General features: G+C 33.8%; 1 protein-coding gene across 4 annotated transcripts in view; it reads right to left on the bottom strand.

Annotated features, from left to right (window-relative positions):
• Positions 1-18,605, bottom strand: part of CEP128 (centrosomal protein 128) — a 338,052-nt gene that overhangs the window by 295,408 nt on the left and 24,039 nt on the right. For all 4 annotated transcript variants that reach the window (XM_045562464.1, XM_045562473.1, XM_045562480.1 and 1 more), the window contains 4 exons: positions 18,328-18,414; positions 7,641-7,767; positions 6,504-6,622; positions 1,915-2,006 (listed from right to left, as the gene is read on the bottom strand). In XM_045562464.1, the coding sequence (XP_045418420.1) occupies positions 1,915-2,006; positions 6,504-6,622; positions 7,641-7,767; positions 18,328-18,414 (425 nt within the window). The remainder of the gene's footprint in view (positions 1-1,914; positions 2,007-6,503; positions 6,623-7,640; positions 7,768-18,327; positions 18,415-18,605) is intronic.

The following is an 18,605-nucleotide window of genomic DNA, read 5'->3' as shown; positions in this document are numbered from 1 at the left end:
AACACACCTCCATCCATCACTCTCTTGCCATAATTCTTGTCAAACAATCATCAGTTCTCATATGTTAATAGAACAGATTTCTAACTCGCCCTCCTTAAATCAATTCTTCATGTCATCCAAAGTAGGTGAGTTCTGAATTAAAATTTATTTATTTCCAAAAGCTCACTTTCCAGTCTACTTTTATTATTCAATGCACTTTTTGCAACAGATGTCAATAAATATGAAAAATCAGTAATTAAATGACAATACCAATCTTTCTGAATCCAATAGAAAGTTAAGCCTTTTAACCTCCTACTCAGTATTTTTATGAACATGAATTAAGAATCTGTGATACAAGTAAAGCAGAACTGGATCCTAAAATTTTACTTATCCACAAAGTTAAGCCACCTCATTTCACAAGAAATTTGATTCTTCTTTTGGATTAAATGGTTTCTCTGCCTCACGAATGCCTCTGAGTCACAAAGACTACCCCCAGATGGTACTGGCCCATAGATCAGAAGAGTCCCAGTCTGACACTGCACATTCAAATGACCATTTAAACTAATCAACTAAATCATCCCTGTAATTTCCCCTGTATCTTCTTACAGGACAACTATTTCCTGAAACTCATGTTCCCAAGGCTTAATTTACACTTTCCCTTGAAATCCATAAAAGCTACATAATAAAACCATTCCTAAGAACACAAATGTTAAAATGTTAATGCCATTTTGTTAGTTTTATCAATTTGTCAAAAAAAATCTAAGTATTAAATTAACTTAGTCTTACCAGTTTAAAAGATTAAAAGTATAGTTTTAATAATGTTGCTCACAATTCAGGAATTTAAATGCTTTATTCATATCAACAACATGTGAAAGTGGTGAAGAGCAGAGACCTTGAGGACTTACAGCCTAGATTTAAATTCTGACTCCACTACATCTTTCCTGTTTGATCTTTGGCAAGTTGAGTTATTTCATCCCTCTGTGCCCACTTCCTCAATCATAAAATGGAGAAAATAATAATGACTACTTCACAGGATTGTTTCAAGAATTAAACTTAAATCTTTCTAGCATGAAATAAGTACTCGATTATTAGCTTATAGTACTAGTGATAATAGTTGCAGAGTCTTTTATTCTTACTACTAAATTTCTTGCCTTCCTCTTCTAAAAGGAGGAAAGTCAAGCAGACTATACTTCATATCCACAGCTTTAATATTGATAATTTTGACTCTTTTTGTTGCAGAAACACAGAACTGGAGTGCAGTATGATTTAGGTAGCTGGAACATAGTAAATGAATTTCAATTCAGCTTTCTTGTTCCCTAAGCTTCACTGTACATAGATTATAACTAAAAAAAAAGGTAGAAAAATCTTTGTTCTTTAGAAAAATATGGCCTCCAAAAGAAAGCCTCCTGCCACTGATGATGAAAATGAAAAGACAGTGAAGAAGTTTTAAATTAAATGATACCTCTTGGGGACTTTCCAGAATTGACAAAATTGCAAAGACTGGGCAGATGTTAACCACTGACTTTTGAAGATTTCAACTAAAAGCTAAAGTATCAGATTCTACAATGGTTCGTGTCCATTAACAAATTCCACATGACACTTTTTTTTCTGCAATGCCAAGGATCACTCTCTGACTTGCTCTCTACAATGTATTTGTAAAGCTACCTCTTTGCTAAGCTCTAACAATGTGTCTCTCCATAATGTCCGCATTCTATTGTATTAAAGTGGTTTTAGAAATATGAAGTTAATTTTTCTAACACTGAGTCATGATATATTCTAAATTCAAAGGGCTTTGAAGTATTCTATTAATAAATTTTAAGATACTAGTAAAAACACAACACTGTTTTTTAAATCTATGTAAACATGTCAATTACAGAAGCCAATTTATTCTCCTAATAGTTTATGCCTCCCATGAAAACCATATTCTGCTTTTACCGGCTTCTTCTGGAAAGTTCCCTGTTGAAATCATCTCCAAGGCGAACTTGTTCACTGCTGAGGTCTCGGAGGGACTGATGAAAAGCATGAAACTAGCAAAGGCAAAACAGAGTTATCCATTTAGGATTCTACCAAATTCTTCCAGTAAGATTTACAGAAGGTAAGAATAAGATCTTGTTCTTTGCAATAATGACCAAATTCTATAATCTTATTAAGAAAGAACAAAATAAATGCCTATTCTGAAAGAAAGAAAATATTTTTTCAAAGAGAAGCAATTTTTTAAAAGCTATGTACGACATTAACCATCACATTCTCTATAGTACAGCTATTCTACTCCTCGTACGTAATCTAGAGAAGTCTGCAAACTTTTTCCATAAAGGGTGCAGTAGCAAATATTTCAGGCTTGCAAGCTGTATCATCTCTGTCACAATTACTCAACTTTAACACTGTAGTGCAAAAGTAGCTATAAACAAATAAGCGTGGCTGAGTTACAACAAAACTGTATTTTATCAGCCTACATGCTTTAGTTTCCCAATCCCTGCTATAGAAAAACTCCTGCCCATCTACACTAGGAACCATGTATAAGAAAGTATAAAGCAGCATTATTTATAAAGAGAACACAAGAAACAAACCAAAAGGACACCAAGAGTAGAATGGAAATAAATAAACTGCAGTATATTCCTCCAGTGGAATACCATAAGCGTTGAAATTAAATGATCAAAGCTGCCCACACAGTAGTTAAGTTGAATGTCAAAAACATAACATTAAATAAGCAAACCATAAAAGATTACAGTAGTATCCCATTTATATAAAGTCTGAAGGCAGGCAACAGCAAACAAGATGTAAGCAGTAAATATATTTTTTCAAAAAAGCAAAATAATGATAAAAAGTCAGGATAGCGGATACCCTTTGCGGAAAGAAGATGCGTAAAAGAGGCTTGGGGGTCTGACAATGCTCTATTTCTTGGCCTAGGTGATGGTTCCATGGTGTTTATTCTCATTATTGTATCTTTAACTATAAATATATATGCTATGTATGTATTTGTGTGCTATAATTTATAATACAAATTTGTAAGTTATACAGACTTGCAGTAACAACAAACTGACTCATTTCAACAAATGCACATTGAGCAACTAATCAGTGCCAGCTACTGGGAAACAAGTGGCTCACAATCTGGTATGAAAGGCAGATATGTAAACAAACCACAATTCTTTACTGGGAGCATTAAGAAAGTACACAGTCAAGTAGAGCTAAGGGTCATCTTAAGAAAACAGAACTTAAAATAAGGAAGAACGATAAAAAGAAAGGAGTGGAGGTAGTGTAATAAACGAACAAGCCATCCACTTAGGATTTGCCATCATGATTTCCCAATTTTGCCAACCACAATTCTAAGACTCATCCTTGACACCTCCTTTTCACTCATTTCTACCTTCCCCACATGGCTACCTATTCTTCAAGACCTTTCAATTTTACCCACTAAATAGTTTTTAATTCTACCCCATTCTCTCCAACTCTATTTTTCCTAATCCAAGTGACCAACAATTCATACCCAGAACACAGCAATGTCCTCCTAATTAGTATGCCCACATCAACTCCATTTTCCACATTACAGCCAGTGTGATCTTTTCAGAATAATTCTGTCAGTGCCTTACATGGCTTTGCATGATCTCAGCCCCTTATACTTCTTTAGCCACGTGGCCTTCTTTAAATTGTTCATAGGTGCCATCCTCCCTTTTGCCAAGCTATTTACTCTACCTGGAATGACTCTTACTCAACTTTCAGACCTCAGCTCAAACAACCTTTCTTCAGGAAGACTTTCTTAACTAGGGCAGGTTCCTCTACTATACATTCCTGAAGCCCTATGCTTCTTTCCATTATAGCATACATCTCAAGTTCATAATTATGGGTATATTTATGTACTTACTTGATTAGTATATTCTATTAATATCTAGCTTCCCCTCTAGATTATAAACTCAATGATAAAGCAAGGTTTTTGCTCTCCATTGTTTCCAGGTATAGGCACTATCCCAATGACAGAGGCACTAATAGAATGAAAGAGTAAATGAGTAATGTTAAGGTATTGTTCTCTACTCTAGGTTTAATCATATAGTCCATGCTAGTAAGTTGTATCTACCAAAAAATAACATACGCAAGAAAAAGTTTCCACAACGTGTTTCCTAATGTATTTGGTTCTATTATCAGTTTACCTTATGCTATAACAGGCAACAGCTACAGGTAAGTATACTGGGACAAGCTTTGCATGCCTAATCCTAAAACTACCAAAACAAAAAAGGGTTAAAGTTAGAAACTTCCCTAACCCTTTTCTAATTAATTTAGCTACCCAAGTTAACAAAAGAAAAAATTTCAGCTTGGCAGAGAACTTAAAGAAGCAAGAAAAGAAATTTATCCATAGAACTAATACATCGGAAATCTTTAGTGAATACATAAGGTATGCAATTTCTTACTTATTAGAAAATGGCACCATCAATGATTCAATAATCAGAAAAATATTAATGGCGGGAAAACCAATAGGTCAATCACACGAGGACTAACTTGTTCATACTAAACTAAACTTAGCAAAACAGAAAGTAGCTGACTTAGTAGGACTTAGAGAATGAGACATCTGAACAAGGAAGGAAACAAGGAAACATGTCCAACTCACTTTCAAATGTTCTACAAAATATAATCCTCTATAACAAAATTCAAAATAATATGATGATGATTCATATATTGAAAATAAAATAGTTTACTTGGACAATCCTGAAATTCATATGGAACCACAAAAGACTCTAAATATACAAAACAATCATGAGCAAAAAGAACAAAGCTGGAGGCAGCACACTTTCTCATTTCAAAATATTATGAAGTGATGATAATCAAAACAGTATGGTACCCATACAAAAACAGACACATCAACCAATGGAACCAGACAGAAAACCTAGAAATAAACCCATACATTTACAGTCATCTAATTTCTGACAAAGCTGCCAAGAACACAGAATGGAGAAAGGACGGTCTCTTCAATAAACAGTGTGGAGAAAACTGGGTGTCCACATGCACAAGAAGGAAGTTAGATCCTTGTCTTACACTATATTAAAAAAATCAACTCAAAATGGATTAAAGACTTAAATATAAGACCTGAAACTGTCAAACTACTAGAAGAAAAAATAGAGGAAAAGCTCTAAAACACTGGTCTGGGCAATGATTTTTTGGATATGACTCCAAAAACACAGGCAACAGAAGGAGAAATAGACAAATGGGATTACATAAAATTGAAAAGCTTCTGCATAGCAAAGGAATCAATTAATGAAGTGAAGAGACAACCCAAAGAATGGGAAAAAATATTTGCAAACCACACATCTGACAAGGGGTTAATATCAAAAATATATAAGGAACTCCAACAACTCAATAACAAGAAAATAAATAACCCACATTTACAAATGGGCAAAGGATCTAAACAGACATTTCTCAAAACCCAACATACAAATGGTCAATAGGTACATGAAAAAATGCTCAGCATCACCAAACAGTAGAGAAATCTAAATTAAAAACATAATCACCTCACACTTGTTAGAATGGCTTTTATCAAAAAGATGAAAAACAAGTGTTGGAGAGAATGCAGAGGAAGGAGAACTCTTGTACACTGTTGGTGGGAAAGTAAAGTAGTATAGCCATTATGGAAAACTATACAGAGGTTCTTCAAAAACTAAAATTAGAATGACCATATGACCTAGTAATCCCATTTCTGTATGTATATCCAAGGGTACTGAAATCAATATGTCAAAGGGACATCTGTACCCCCATGTCCATTGCAGCTTCTTCACAATAACCAAGATATGGAAACAACCTAATTGTCCATCAACGGATGAATGGATAAAGAAAATGTAGTATATATACACAACGGAATTCTATTCAGCCTTTAAAAAGGGGAAATCTTGTAACTTGCAATAACACGGATGAATCTACAGCACATTATGCTAAGTGAAATAAGCCAGGCACAGAAAGGCAAATACCACATGATTTGGCTTATATGTTTACTCTTTTGAACTCATGGAAGTACAGAACAATGGTTACCAGAGACTGGGTGCAGGGTGGGGGGGGGGGGCTGGGGTGGAGAAGGGAGAGATTGAGGAGTTGTCAATCAAAGGGCTCAAAGTTTCAGATAGACAGGGGAAAGGGCAGTTGTTGGTCAAAGGGTACAAGGTTTCAGATAGACAGGAGAAATAGATTTTGAAATTTACTGCACACCAGGGTGACTAGAGTCCGTAATAATATATTACATATTTCAAAATAACTAAGAGAATAAATTTCGCCATAAAAATAAGCAAGGTGATATGTTAATTAACTTGTTTTACTCATGCCTTGTTTTACACATACATCAACATCACATTTTACCCCATAAATGTATACAGCTATGATTTGTCAATAAAAAAATTTAATAAAATCATTTACTTAGTTAAAAAAAATCAGTCCAAAGTTTCTGATGATCAAATTCTTGGTTAAAATATAGCCTTAAAGTTCAGATGTTAGTCATTTATATAGAAAGGTAAGTAAATGCTACATACAAATTACAGAATGGTATAAAGTACCTGGACCATATCAGCAGGCTCTCGAACAAACTGGATACCAGATCTGGATCTAACTCGTTTAACACCCTGTGGATCCCCATAGTCCTTGAGAGGTGAGGTAGGTGGAAAACGATGGCTGTCTTTACAATTGAAAGAAAGGGAGGGGATTAAAACACTGCATGAGAAGAAACAACCTAAAATTTGACTCTGTACATATACTCCAGATATGGATATACCATAGACCCAGACTATTTCCTAAGTATCTCGCTGAGGCCATAAAGTTCCACAGAACCAACACTAATCTTGCTCTTAAAGCGGATAAAATAATCTGAAAATAGAACACGTCAAAAGTTCGAATGTGCTATGCTTTCCAAAGAAGTAACATATTTTCACATACAAAAGTAATAATTGCTAAATAAAAACTTTTGACTAGTACGTTAACAAAACAGAATGTTTCAAATAAACCAAAATCTGAACAGTTTATAAAAATCAATAAAAACCTACTAACTACTAAAAAAGAGTAGATGATAGTGCCCAATTTTTAATCATTATCATAATCAACAGCGATATTAACAAAATGAAGTACTGATGTTCAATCTATCTAAATCATTAGATAGATTGTCTGTCTATCTTCATTACAGACATTTCTTTTCGATTCAGACATGAATCCCAGTGCTATAGGAAAATGTATAAGATTAATTAAGGCAAACTATGTGTTATAATCTTGAATCTAGCCATTGACATTTAGCTGCATACCAAAACTAAAATACACCTGATCTTAACAAGTGTCATAGGACATTTCATAGGACATTTGAAAAATTATTAGGCTAGGATAAGACATCTAGCCCAGAAAGTATACCACATTGTAAATCTTATTTGTGTCTGTGTTTTGAGTCTTTGGCAGCAAACAGTTAAATCCAGTTTTGTCAGGTAAAGCTGTATATGTTCTACAGAGTATGAGAAAAACAAAACTAATAAAATAACAAAGACTCTTTAATATATTTCACAATACGCACCATAAATTTCTTGATAACTCCATGTTCTAACACCAAATCTATATGATGTTATGTATGGGTTGTATTTCTCCAAAGATTAAGTGCATTCAGTATTTTCTGTAGACATATTTTTAAAACAAAAAAGGGTTTTCCAAACATTTACCTGCCACAGGGCCACCATCGAGGTCACTTGCATTCAGACTTGTAACAGAAATACTTCTCCTTGCTGAGTTTCTCAATAAACGTTGACTTCGCAGTTGGTCTATTGATTGTTCCAAGCTTTCTTTTAACTAATTTAAAGAATATAACGAAGAGTTATTCTTTTTAAACAAATTCCAAATACAAATAGATTTTAAAAGCTATATCTGAAACGTCTGGATTCCTAAAGAAGAATTTGTAACAGAGAACATTTTGAACTAAGTTATGTTAGGATATAAAAAAAAAAATAGTAAACATAAATATTTTAAGAACCAGTGATATCACTCACTAACTATTCCATCTTCTATTACCAGAATGTGGAAGAGATGTCTACTATCTAAGGGCTTACAAAACCAGATTGAAACATCTAATTGATACACCACCCACATAAAGAAACATAACATATCTGAAAGAGGAGAGTGTATAGTATGTGGTTACTTGTATCTAATATGCCTCAGTATTTTTTATCATGTGATAGATATTTTATATGAAAAAACTGCAGAGATAATTTAAAGATGACGTCATCCTTCAAAAGAGATTTGGTTTTGCTTCTGACAGGAAGTCAATTGCAACCCCAAATCACCCTAATCCAGTTAGGAATTGAAATCATTCAAAGACGGGCTTCTATCCCCATGAAGGCTGGTCTATTCTCAGTTATCACTTCTCTTATTTTCAATTCACCATTTCTCCCATGCTATAACCCTTTGGGGTCTACAACTGAAAGCTAGAGGGTTTCTGAACTCCAGTTTTTGTCTCCCCTAGCCTCTTGAGATGATTAATAATTCTGATCCTAGACTCTCTGCTTCTAACTCACCTCTTCTGGAATCAGTTATCACCTTAAAGGAGGAAAAAAGTCCCAAACATAAGACTCATCCTTCAGGACCTTCCTTTTTTTGCCAGATCCTGAATACAAAATTCTTCACTGCCTTAGTTGTTCTCTGAGAGATTCATGGTATCATTTTTTACACATTTTTCACATTTCTAGTCGTTCACAGTAGGAGAATTGATCCAAAATAATCTTATCTACCAATGCCAAAAGTAGAACTTGCCAGCATCCTTTTTATGTGGGCTTATTTGCTAACAAATTCTAAGCTGTAACTAAAAGTTGATGAATAAAATGAATCTTTACACACACATATATGCTCCCTTCCACCAAAAAAAAAAAAAGTCAACATGGAACATACAGAAAATTTTGCATAACAAGAGAAACAAAACCTTACCCAAAACTCAAGAAGGAATAAAAGATGTTTAAAAATTAATCTTTTCAAAAATAAGATAAAAAGTTAGATCAACTATTAGGCAACCTCATTGTAAAACTACAAAAAGATACATCCTAAGCCATTGGAGATGAATCTATAAGATGCAGAAAACGAAACGTAAAAGTGGATGAGTGAAACATAGACTATTTTAAATTACTCCTACAAGCATCATGGCAAAAACATGTTTCTCACCTAAGACATAAAACTAAAAATGCAATAGAATTTAAATCTACACTTAAAGTAGTAATACAACAACAGACACTGTACAAAATCTAATGATGATGTATAAAACCAATTTTATAACTCATGAAACACAAAAACAAAGTGATAAGCTATAAAGCCAGAAAATTTGTTTTAAACTCTTTAGGATTATAACTCCTAAGTAGGTGTAAAGTCAAACCAAACAAAATCAAATAAAAACAAATAATATTAATAAAACTCAATTTAACATTAATTTTCTATGGTGGAAGATGCTATTTTGCTGAAACTAAATCAATCTCAACCCAAGACAGTGGTACTAACTACAATGGTACAAATTCTTTCAAGTCTAGTATAACTATCTCACCACATACCAAGTGATGATTCCATTTTCCCCTATCTGAAATCTGCAAAATGGACATCACAGAAAATGCTGTAACATATTTTCACGTCAACTTGACATAAATGCATCATTTACAGATTTAGGTCTATTCTTTTACCTATGCTCTTTTGATATTAGACTAAAACAAGTTAAGCATTACTACTATGCACCAGTATGAATACAAATAAAATTTGGGTACTGAAATTGAATGACAATACTTGTTTATAAGACAGTTTATCCAAATCATCAAGACACACTTTTAGAGTTGGAAGTCAAGTTGAGTAGGTTCTCTCTAGCCAAAGATGAAACAATTTGAGCATCAGGAAAAACTGCAATGGACCACAACACTTAAAATATGCACACAATTGTGAGTTAATACTCAAGGGGGAAAAAGTCACTGGTTATCACTAGAGGATGTAGGAAACCAACTAGTTATGCTGGAAACTAGTAAATAAATGAAATGAAGAAAATTACAGAAGCTTTTAGATTGTCATTAAAATAAAATATCCAATTTTTAAATTCTCATACAGATTTCTGAACATCTTGTGTCTCTATTTGGAAAAACTCTGATTAGAAACAAAATGTAAGTCAAGGCTAATGAACTGAAAAAAGTTACATAAAACTCAAAAGGATTAATTAACTACACTGCAACCCAGCACTATGAAAGGATATCATCTGGGCAACAATGGGTACTCCAAATAAGACACAGGAGCATTAAACATCATGATTCAGGACCAAAAAGAAGCCTGGTCATGCTTTCCTCAGCTGTACTACTTTTGTGTCTGCTCTGGCTCCTGTTCACATCTTTCACAACACCCCATGAGATCATAATGGCTTTACATATAAACATATGTATTATTTTCAGGATACAATAAGACAATCTACATAAAATAATTAGAACAATGCCTGGGGCAGATTAGGTTGTTCAGTAAATAATAGTTTTTATCATTATGATTAAAAGGATGACTACAACAGCAAAAAGTAAATGGAATGAAGACATAGGATGCTTTCATCTGGAGAAGCTATTTAAAAGAGTTTGTCATTACTAAACATGACTTCACTGAATTCCTCTGGCTGCATATCTAGAGATTCTTGAATGGGGCAGTGTCAATATTCCCACTGTCAGCTATTTTTTCTATAACTCCACATATAATTCCTCCATAATATGATTTTAATTTCACTGCTAGCGCTATTACTTTTCTTTTCCTTTCTTTTTTTCTTTCTTTTTTTGCTTTCTTTTTTTCTTTTTTTTTTTTTTAGCTAATTCCCTTTTTTCATTATTTATTTTTATAAAATAACATGTGAGTTTATTATTGGGGGACAAAAAAATGCAACGACCATGTTTCACTGTTTGTGACCAATCACCAACAGACTGCAAATGAAGTAATCAGTTACATAGTAATGGGTGGACTCAAGAAGTAGCAGCAAAGCTTATACTTAATGTAGTTACTCTTAGTTAATATACTGTGGTTACTGAAATGTTAACTGCACTGTTTGGGGACCAGTGTTATTTGAGTAAACTGGAGTAATGAAATTCATGCACATCAGAACCATACAAGGACTGTGTGCATTTACTTTTCAGAGTCTTCAAATAGCTGCTCCATGTATTCAGTAGAGCTTTTATAGCACCATTCAGTAGAAGAGTATATTAAGTCTATTTTATCTGGAATCTTTGGAATCAAAACTCTGTTTTGTTTTTGTTTTATTTCCCAGCATCATTAACGTATAATTGACTAATATCTGGGGAGGTTTTATAGTAAAAATAAAACACTAACTTTCCAAAGTTCATAATAGCAACCTTCTTGAACTCTAAGAAGATAAGATTTCCAAGCAATCGTAAACATCTAGGAAGCTAGGAACTAACTCCACAAACAGTATGAGGAATGCCTAAGAAATAAATCATTCACTAAAACTGGGCTTCAATAAGGCAAGATAGGAAATAGAAAAGAACCGCATGTATAAACTTCCTTTGTCAATATACAGCATCAGTAACTGTTTCACTAACAATTACTAATAAACACACATTCACATTCTCAGCAAAACTAATGCCATCCTTAACTAAGTTTATTTAGAGAGAGTAAAAAAAAAAAATCACACTAGAAATGGTCATTAGGAAATTCATAAAGGATGTCTACCATTACTTTCACAAAGAGACTATAATAGAAATAAAGTAGGAATAGCGGCTACCAAAAATTCATCAAATTTGCTTCCACACAAAAGAAAAACACACCTTAAGAAACAAAAACAGTAACAACCTTGGAAAATTAATTCTAAATGCTGCAATTTAAAGTACGGCTTGAATTTTGTAAACCATTTAGAGATTTCATTTCATTTCTTGAAACATTTTTATTATAAATTGTCTTTTATTTTCATACTAAGAAAACATATCCCCTAACACAACATAGATTATACAGAAAGGAATGCTAATTTGGTCATACATAAATAACTGCATTCACCTAGCTGTATAGATGAGCATAAACTGGACACACCTAAATATTTTGTCTAACTGTTCAGTTTTGTTTTTACCTGATACTAAAGGGTCAGTATTTAGCAAATAGTTACAACGTACCTAGCTAGCACTGGTGACCATGGAAACAGTCTGTGCTGAAAGTTTTAATATATCTATAATGTTGACATTAAAAAAAAAAACTTAAGTACTTCCATTTATAAATGTTAGGAGTCAGATTGGCAAAATACGGGGCAAAACTGGAAGCAGAAAAGAGGTCATCTTAAAAATTTTGTCCAGGAAAATAATGTCATCCTCAGGCAAGTTGATTAAGTGCTTTATGCTTGGGTTTCCTTCACTGCCTGTTTCTCTACAGAATGCCAAGGTTGATCTGGCAACAGATTACAAAATAGATTGATTGGCTGTAGAGTTAATTTCATCAGCACTATTTTGGTTCCTTACAATCTATTCATCTTTTTCTAGTAAGAGGAGGAAAAGGAAGAGAAGGAAAACTTTTATAAAATCAAAACTATCATTTGCATACCTTTCTGATCCCACAATCCACTGCTAAAATTTATTTTTTAAATGGTAGCAAATGATCACTAGTTCCCACTGTTGTGCTTAACCTCTCTCCCTAGCTGGCTTATAGAAATATAAGCCCGTAATAATATTCCTGAAATTTAGAAATTCCATTTCAAACAATACGCTTTTATTTATGTAGCTCTTTTATTTTTAAATGAAATTTCATATAGCTAAAGCCTCATATATCACACATATTCTACATAATTTTAAAGAAATGTTTAAAAATTTCCATATAATACTTTAAATGTCAATAAACGAGTACTCATGGAATGTGGAAAGAGCGCTTAATAGCAGTATACTATTGTATTTTAGGTGGACAGATAATATACTCACATACATAAGAGGGAGAAAAGCAAATTATTATTCATGTTATCTAATTTAGCATATACTTTAAAATCAAAATAATCAGATACCTCTATCTTTGTGAATGTTGTCATACATTCTATTATTTATAGCCACAGTGATACCCAGATGCAAATGAAGTTAGGCCCAATGAATTGAAATGAAACTCAATCACAGAAATGTTTAGTAACTCGCCCAAAGTCACTGAAGTAGTTTCTAGAAGAAAAATCAGAATTCAATTTCAATTCTGACTCCAAAGTCTACATTTTTCCCACTAGCCTCAAAATAAAATTCTGTAAAAATTATATTCGTGTCCAATAGTTTTGTGAGAGACTTGGGAATAAAATTGTAAACAAGCGACTCTAAGAAACTAATTCTCAAGATTTGAAATATATTTACAAAAAGAAGGTCTTAATGTAACCGCTTGATTAAAATTTCTTACCCATAGACTCTTACTGCTTAACATTAAAGTTACTGAAAGATTGGGAACAGTTTTTACCTTTGGGACAATCAATTAGTGATGCTCAGCGAGGGAGGAAGGAGTGAAAACCTTCAGCTTTGGGATATTTCAAGTGGCTGTCTGGCTTTAAACCATAAACATTATCTTTTTGTGTTGTCACTAAATAGATTTGACAACTGAAACCCACTAAATAGAAGGGAAAACCTGGACTCTATAATTTAACATTCAATATTCTTCCAAAGTTCCCATGCCAGATGGTAAGAGCCTATTATTTTCAAAGGGAAATTTTAACCAAAATACTTCATTAGAAAAAAAAATTATCCATTAATGCAAGTCTCTAAAGTCTAACTTGACATTACTATATTTTGGCCAATCTTCACTTTAAAAATGAACTTAATTAATCTGCTGATTTGACTCAAGAGAATTATATTTTTCTTTTATAACCAATATTAACAACTTCAGCCTCATCAGCTGCAGCCCAATTTCCACTGCAGCAAGTATTAACTTTTTATATTGAATATTCTTTCTTCAGGGAATTCCATTTTCATAGCATCAGCACAAGGACAGACCCTGTTCTCTCGTGAATAGAAACACACAGTTCTAGAAGTATTCTAAACCCTAAGCTAATCAATTCTGCTATATAACACAGGAGTATAATTGGTTCCAAATCTTTACAGTAGGTTTTAAAATAAAACCTTCTTCATATGTCCTCTTTGGCCCCAATGTTCTCAGACCTCCCAAGAAATTCACAAGATGAGAAAACACAGGATGACGCTTCTTTAAGGTCATGAAGTTCACTGAGCCCAAAGACCCTAAGTCATACTATCCAACTAAATATATGAGTCATTGGTTACGAGAAAGGATAGGGAAAAAAATCAATAGTTGTTACTTATGAAAAAGGTGAAAATCAATGAGAGTGTAGGCCACTCACAGAATTCACATTGCCCAAGTGGCAACTAGAACTGCCAACTTTAGCAATGCTTCAATGCCAATCCTAGCTCAGCACTAGATTTCTTCCCAGTTCTGTTTCTGCATTTATTCCATTCAACTCTCATTCTGGACAATGTGCCAGCTGTACCTTAATGACTTCTGTGATGTTGGGCTTCTGTTTTTTAATCATTTAACACAATCTCCAAAAGCTAGTTTATCAATGTATTATACAACCCTTTGAACTCTGAATCCAAAGTCCCAATTCTCAGGAATATAAATTCACAGTATCATGAAAATTTAAGTTAACCATGACTCAATGAGGTAAATGAGTCCCGGGTTCTAAAATAAGATCCTACCCTTGGCACTGTCACTTGTACCTGAGGGACCATGGGCAAGTTAGTGACCACTCTGTGACCCAGTTTTCCTATCTTGAAAATGAGAATACTAACTGTATTCATCTTATGGGATTGTTGAGAGAATTAAATGAGCTAATATAAGAAAAAAAAAAGCATCTGGGATATACCAAGCTTGTGGCGAAATTCCCAGAGACTATGAAACCCCAGGGACCCCATATGATCCTTTAATGCTGCCAACTCCTCACTGAGAAGCCTTCACCTATTACAAGCAAATAATTAAATTTAGGGGTGGAGGCCAGGCACAGTGGCTCACGCCTGTAATCCTAGCACTCTGGGAGGCCAAGGCAGGAGGATGGCTCGAGGTCAGGAGTTCGAGACCAGCCTGAGCAAGAGCGAGACCCCATCTCTACTAAAAAATAGAAAGAAATTATCTGGACAACTAAAAATATATAGAAAAAATTAGCAGGGCATGGTGGCGCATGCCTGTAGTCCCAGCAACTCAGGAGGCTGAGGCAGAAGGATTGCTTAAGTCCTGGAGTTTGAGGTTGCTGTGAGCTAGGTTGATGCCACGGCACTCTAGCCAGGGGAAAAGAGCAAGACTCTGTCTCAAAAAAAAAAAAAAAAAAAAAGTTTAGAAAAGAAAATAAAAAATTTAGGGTTGGAGGCTATAAAGATTTAAGGGAACAACAGTGAAATCATGTATATTTCAAGGAAAAGTAGTCAAAAAGTGACCCAACATGACTCATGACCCTTGGACTTTGTAAGATCAACAAGAATAATTCTCACAGTTCCTCTGTTGGGGGAGATCATCTTAAGAGGAAAACATCCCACCAAATATTTATCTTTCTAAACTCTTCCCCTCATGCAGTGATAAATATGTTCACAAAGTTAAACCCCAAGAAAATAAGCATTTAAATGCATATATATCACTTATATCCATTTCCTGAGGTTTAGAAATAGAATCATTTATAAAATCTAAGTTAATAATAAAAGTTCCTGTCCTTCCCAGGGTAAAAGATTTGATTTCATTTTCTAGGAAATCTTTTATATTTTAAAAAAGGAATGAGAATTTCAACTAGGCAATGGACATTCAGCATGGTGAAAATTTTTTAATAGTTGAGGATTGGTTAAAATGAATTAACTTATTACACAATGTTTAAGAAGGAAAAAAAAAGGCCGGGCACAGTGGCTCACACCTGTAATCCTAGCACTCTGGGAGGCCGAGGCGGGTGGATTGTTTGAGCTCAGGAGTTCGAGACCAGCCTGAGCAAGAGCGAGACCCCGTCTCTACTAAAAATAGAAAGAAATTATATGGACAGCTAAAAATATATATAGAAAAAATCAGCCGGGCATGGTGGTGCATGCCTGTAGTCCCAGCTACTCGGGAGGCTGAGGCAGGAGGATTGCTTGAGTCCAAGAGTTTGAGGTTGCTGTGAGCTAGGATGATGCCACGGCACTCACTCTAGCCTGGGCAACAGAGTGAGACTCTGTCTCAAAAAAAAAAAAGAAGGAAAAAAAAAGTTCAGTTCCATAGCAAAACGATTTGTGAGTTGCAGCATAGTCTCAAAAAGAAAAAAAATCACCCTCTAGGATTCCTTTGAAAAAAAAAGTTAGCTAATTCTATCATGTACTTTAAGGACTTGACAATTACAAATAGATTCAGGAAAATCACATGATAAATGGTACACTACATACACCCATTTTTTAGGTTATGATATAGTCTATGGCAGCAAATATTGTAATGTTAAGAAAACAATTTTCAATGAGGGGCCAATCAGAATTACTTGTGAGAAATACACCTTCTGAGTTGCGTGTCTTATGCCAAGTGTTCCCCCAGGTAATTTCTAGGTGGCAGGATAAAAATCATCACTGTACTGAGTAAGTATAATATTAATGTAAGGCAAAGAGTGACATAGTCCTCTGGTATCCTGGAGGGAAAAATCATTGAAAACCAACTATTTTAACATAACAAGAATTTGGGAAAACTGAGAAAACTCTAGACCAGACTAAAGAACAGCCTGAGACAAAAAGAAAGACTCTCACTCTCCCACGTCTTATTTTTCATATGAGTAGTTTTGCAGCCTATGTATTTACAACTCATGGATATACCTGTTGAGTTTACTTCCCATGAATAAAACCACTCCCCCAGAGAGTTCAGCATTATTCAACTCTAGGTCTACCATGGAGACTTAATACCACAGCGGAACACATTTTGTGTTTTAAATGGTTATCCGTACAGAAGTTTCTCTAATACATAATTTCATTTCCCAATTGTCCGATTCAAAGGAAATTTACTGCCATAAGTAAGGATCTAAAATTCAACTTGACAAAGTAGGATTGTTTTCTGCTAAAAGTTAACAATAATGTTTTCAATTTTTACTAATAAACTAAAAAGCAAAGACTCAATTCTCATTCTTAATAAGGTAATTAACCTAAAACATTTCATGAGCTACTGAAATATACAAAGCCCCTAGCTCAATCTGTCAAGTACATCATAAATCAAAAAAATCCTGTTGGTGCAAGAATGTTCAAGTTTATTTTCTAAATATGAGTAGCAGAAACCCTTATGAGAGAAGATACGTTTCCCTGTGCCTGAGCTATTAGCTTCCAATTACAAGTGAATAATGATGACTATACTTTTACTTTGTAAGATGAAAATAAGCCATCAATTACAACTTGAGAGTTACGTGACAACTCAGTACAGCACAGATACAGTATAGATGTAATATTAGTTTTCTCATCACATTACATGTATACTCATCATTGCAAACATGATAAATTTAATTGGTTTTCAAGAGTTTACATAAGATGAGTAAGCAAATTTCAAAGGAAGGAAAAATAGAAAGATAGAATTAGCAAAATAATTAACTAAAAATATGGTATGCATTTTATTCCAGAATTCTGGGGTATCTTTCCTTCTTAAATCCTCATATGAAGTAAGTATAATAAATTGGCACATCCTTAAAGGGCAATTTTGAAATATCTAGCAATTTTGAAGTCCACATACCCTTTAACTCACAAATCCTACTTCCAGTCATGCTACAGGATTACAAAAAAAATATGTGTACAGTAACAGTCATTGCTATATTATTTATAACAAAAGAAAAAACTAGATATATCCATACTATAGAATATTATGTAACTGTTCAAAAGAATGATATAGTACTATACAAAGTCACATGGAAAGTGATATACATTATTAAATTTTTTAAAGTTGCATTATATTTTATATAATTCCATTTTTTAAAGAAATCATACATATGCTTGTACATGCATAGAAAATGTTTGGAAAGAAGCTGTCAAAATTGTTACCTCTTTTGAGTGGGGCTAAAAGAGGCTTTGAGAGAAGAGTTTTATTTTTTTTAAACAATGAACATGTATTACTTTAAAATAAACTATCATTAAAATTCTTAACTCCTGATGGAGGGTATCGGTAGCCAAAGTTGAGCAAGTCTCTGTTTAATTCAAATCCTGAATTCTTCCCTCTCTGACCTAAGTTTTCAAATTCAATAGAATCTAATCTATATAATCTAGCTGTCAATCCATCTGACAAGCTAACCTAAATTTAAACCATAAAATAGTAAAGTAGGTTTAAAAACCAAAGCTCTTCTCCTTTATCTCACATCCCCACTCCCCAAAAACTGCATTCCCAAAAAGGTTGGTAACAGAAACTGCAAACATATGTAAACATACTCACCTGTTCTATAGCACCCGCCTGTCCGTTACTATATTCTCGGTATCGTCCAAGCATCTGGTCCATTTGCCGCAGGTTCCGACTGGTATCCTTGAAAGAAAATGGACTTGTATTAATTGTTCTAAACACTGTTTTCCCAGTCGATCTTGGTAGTACGTCAATTAGCTAAGTCAATGTTTTAAAAATATACAGTTTATATCACAGTTAAGTTGGGTATCAATGCACTTCATAAATATCAAAGAAATCTAAACACCACCAAGAAAGAAACTCAAATCCCACTG

This window comes from Lemur catta, chromosome 1 (assembly GCF_020740605.2).
Source record: "Lemur catta isolate mLemCat1 chromosome 1, mLemCat1.pri, whole genome shotgun sequence".
NCBI lineage: Eukaryota > Metazoa > Chordata > Mammalia > Primates > Lemuridae > Lemur > Lemur catta.
This window is presented reverse-complemented; position numbering and strand designations above follow the sequence as displayed.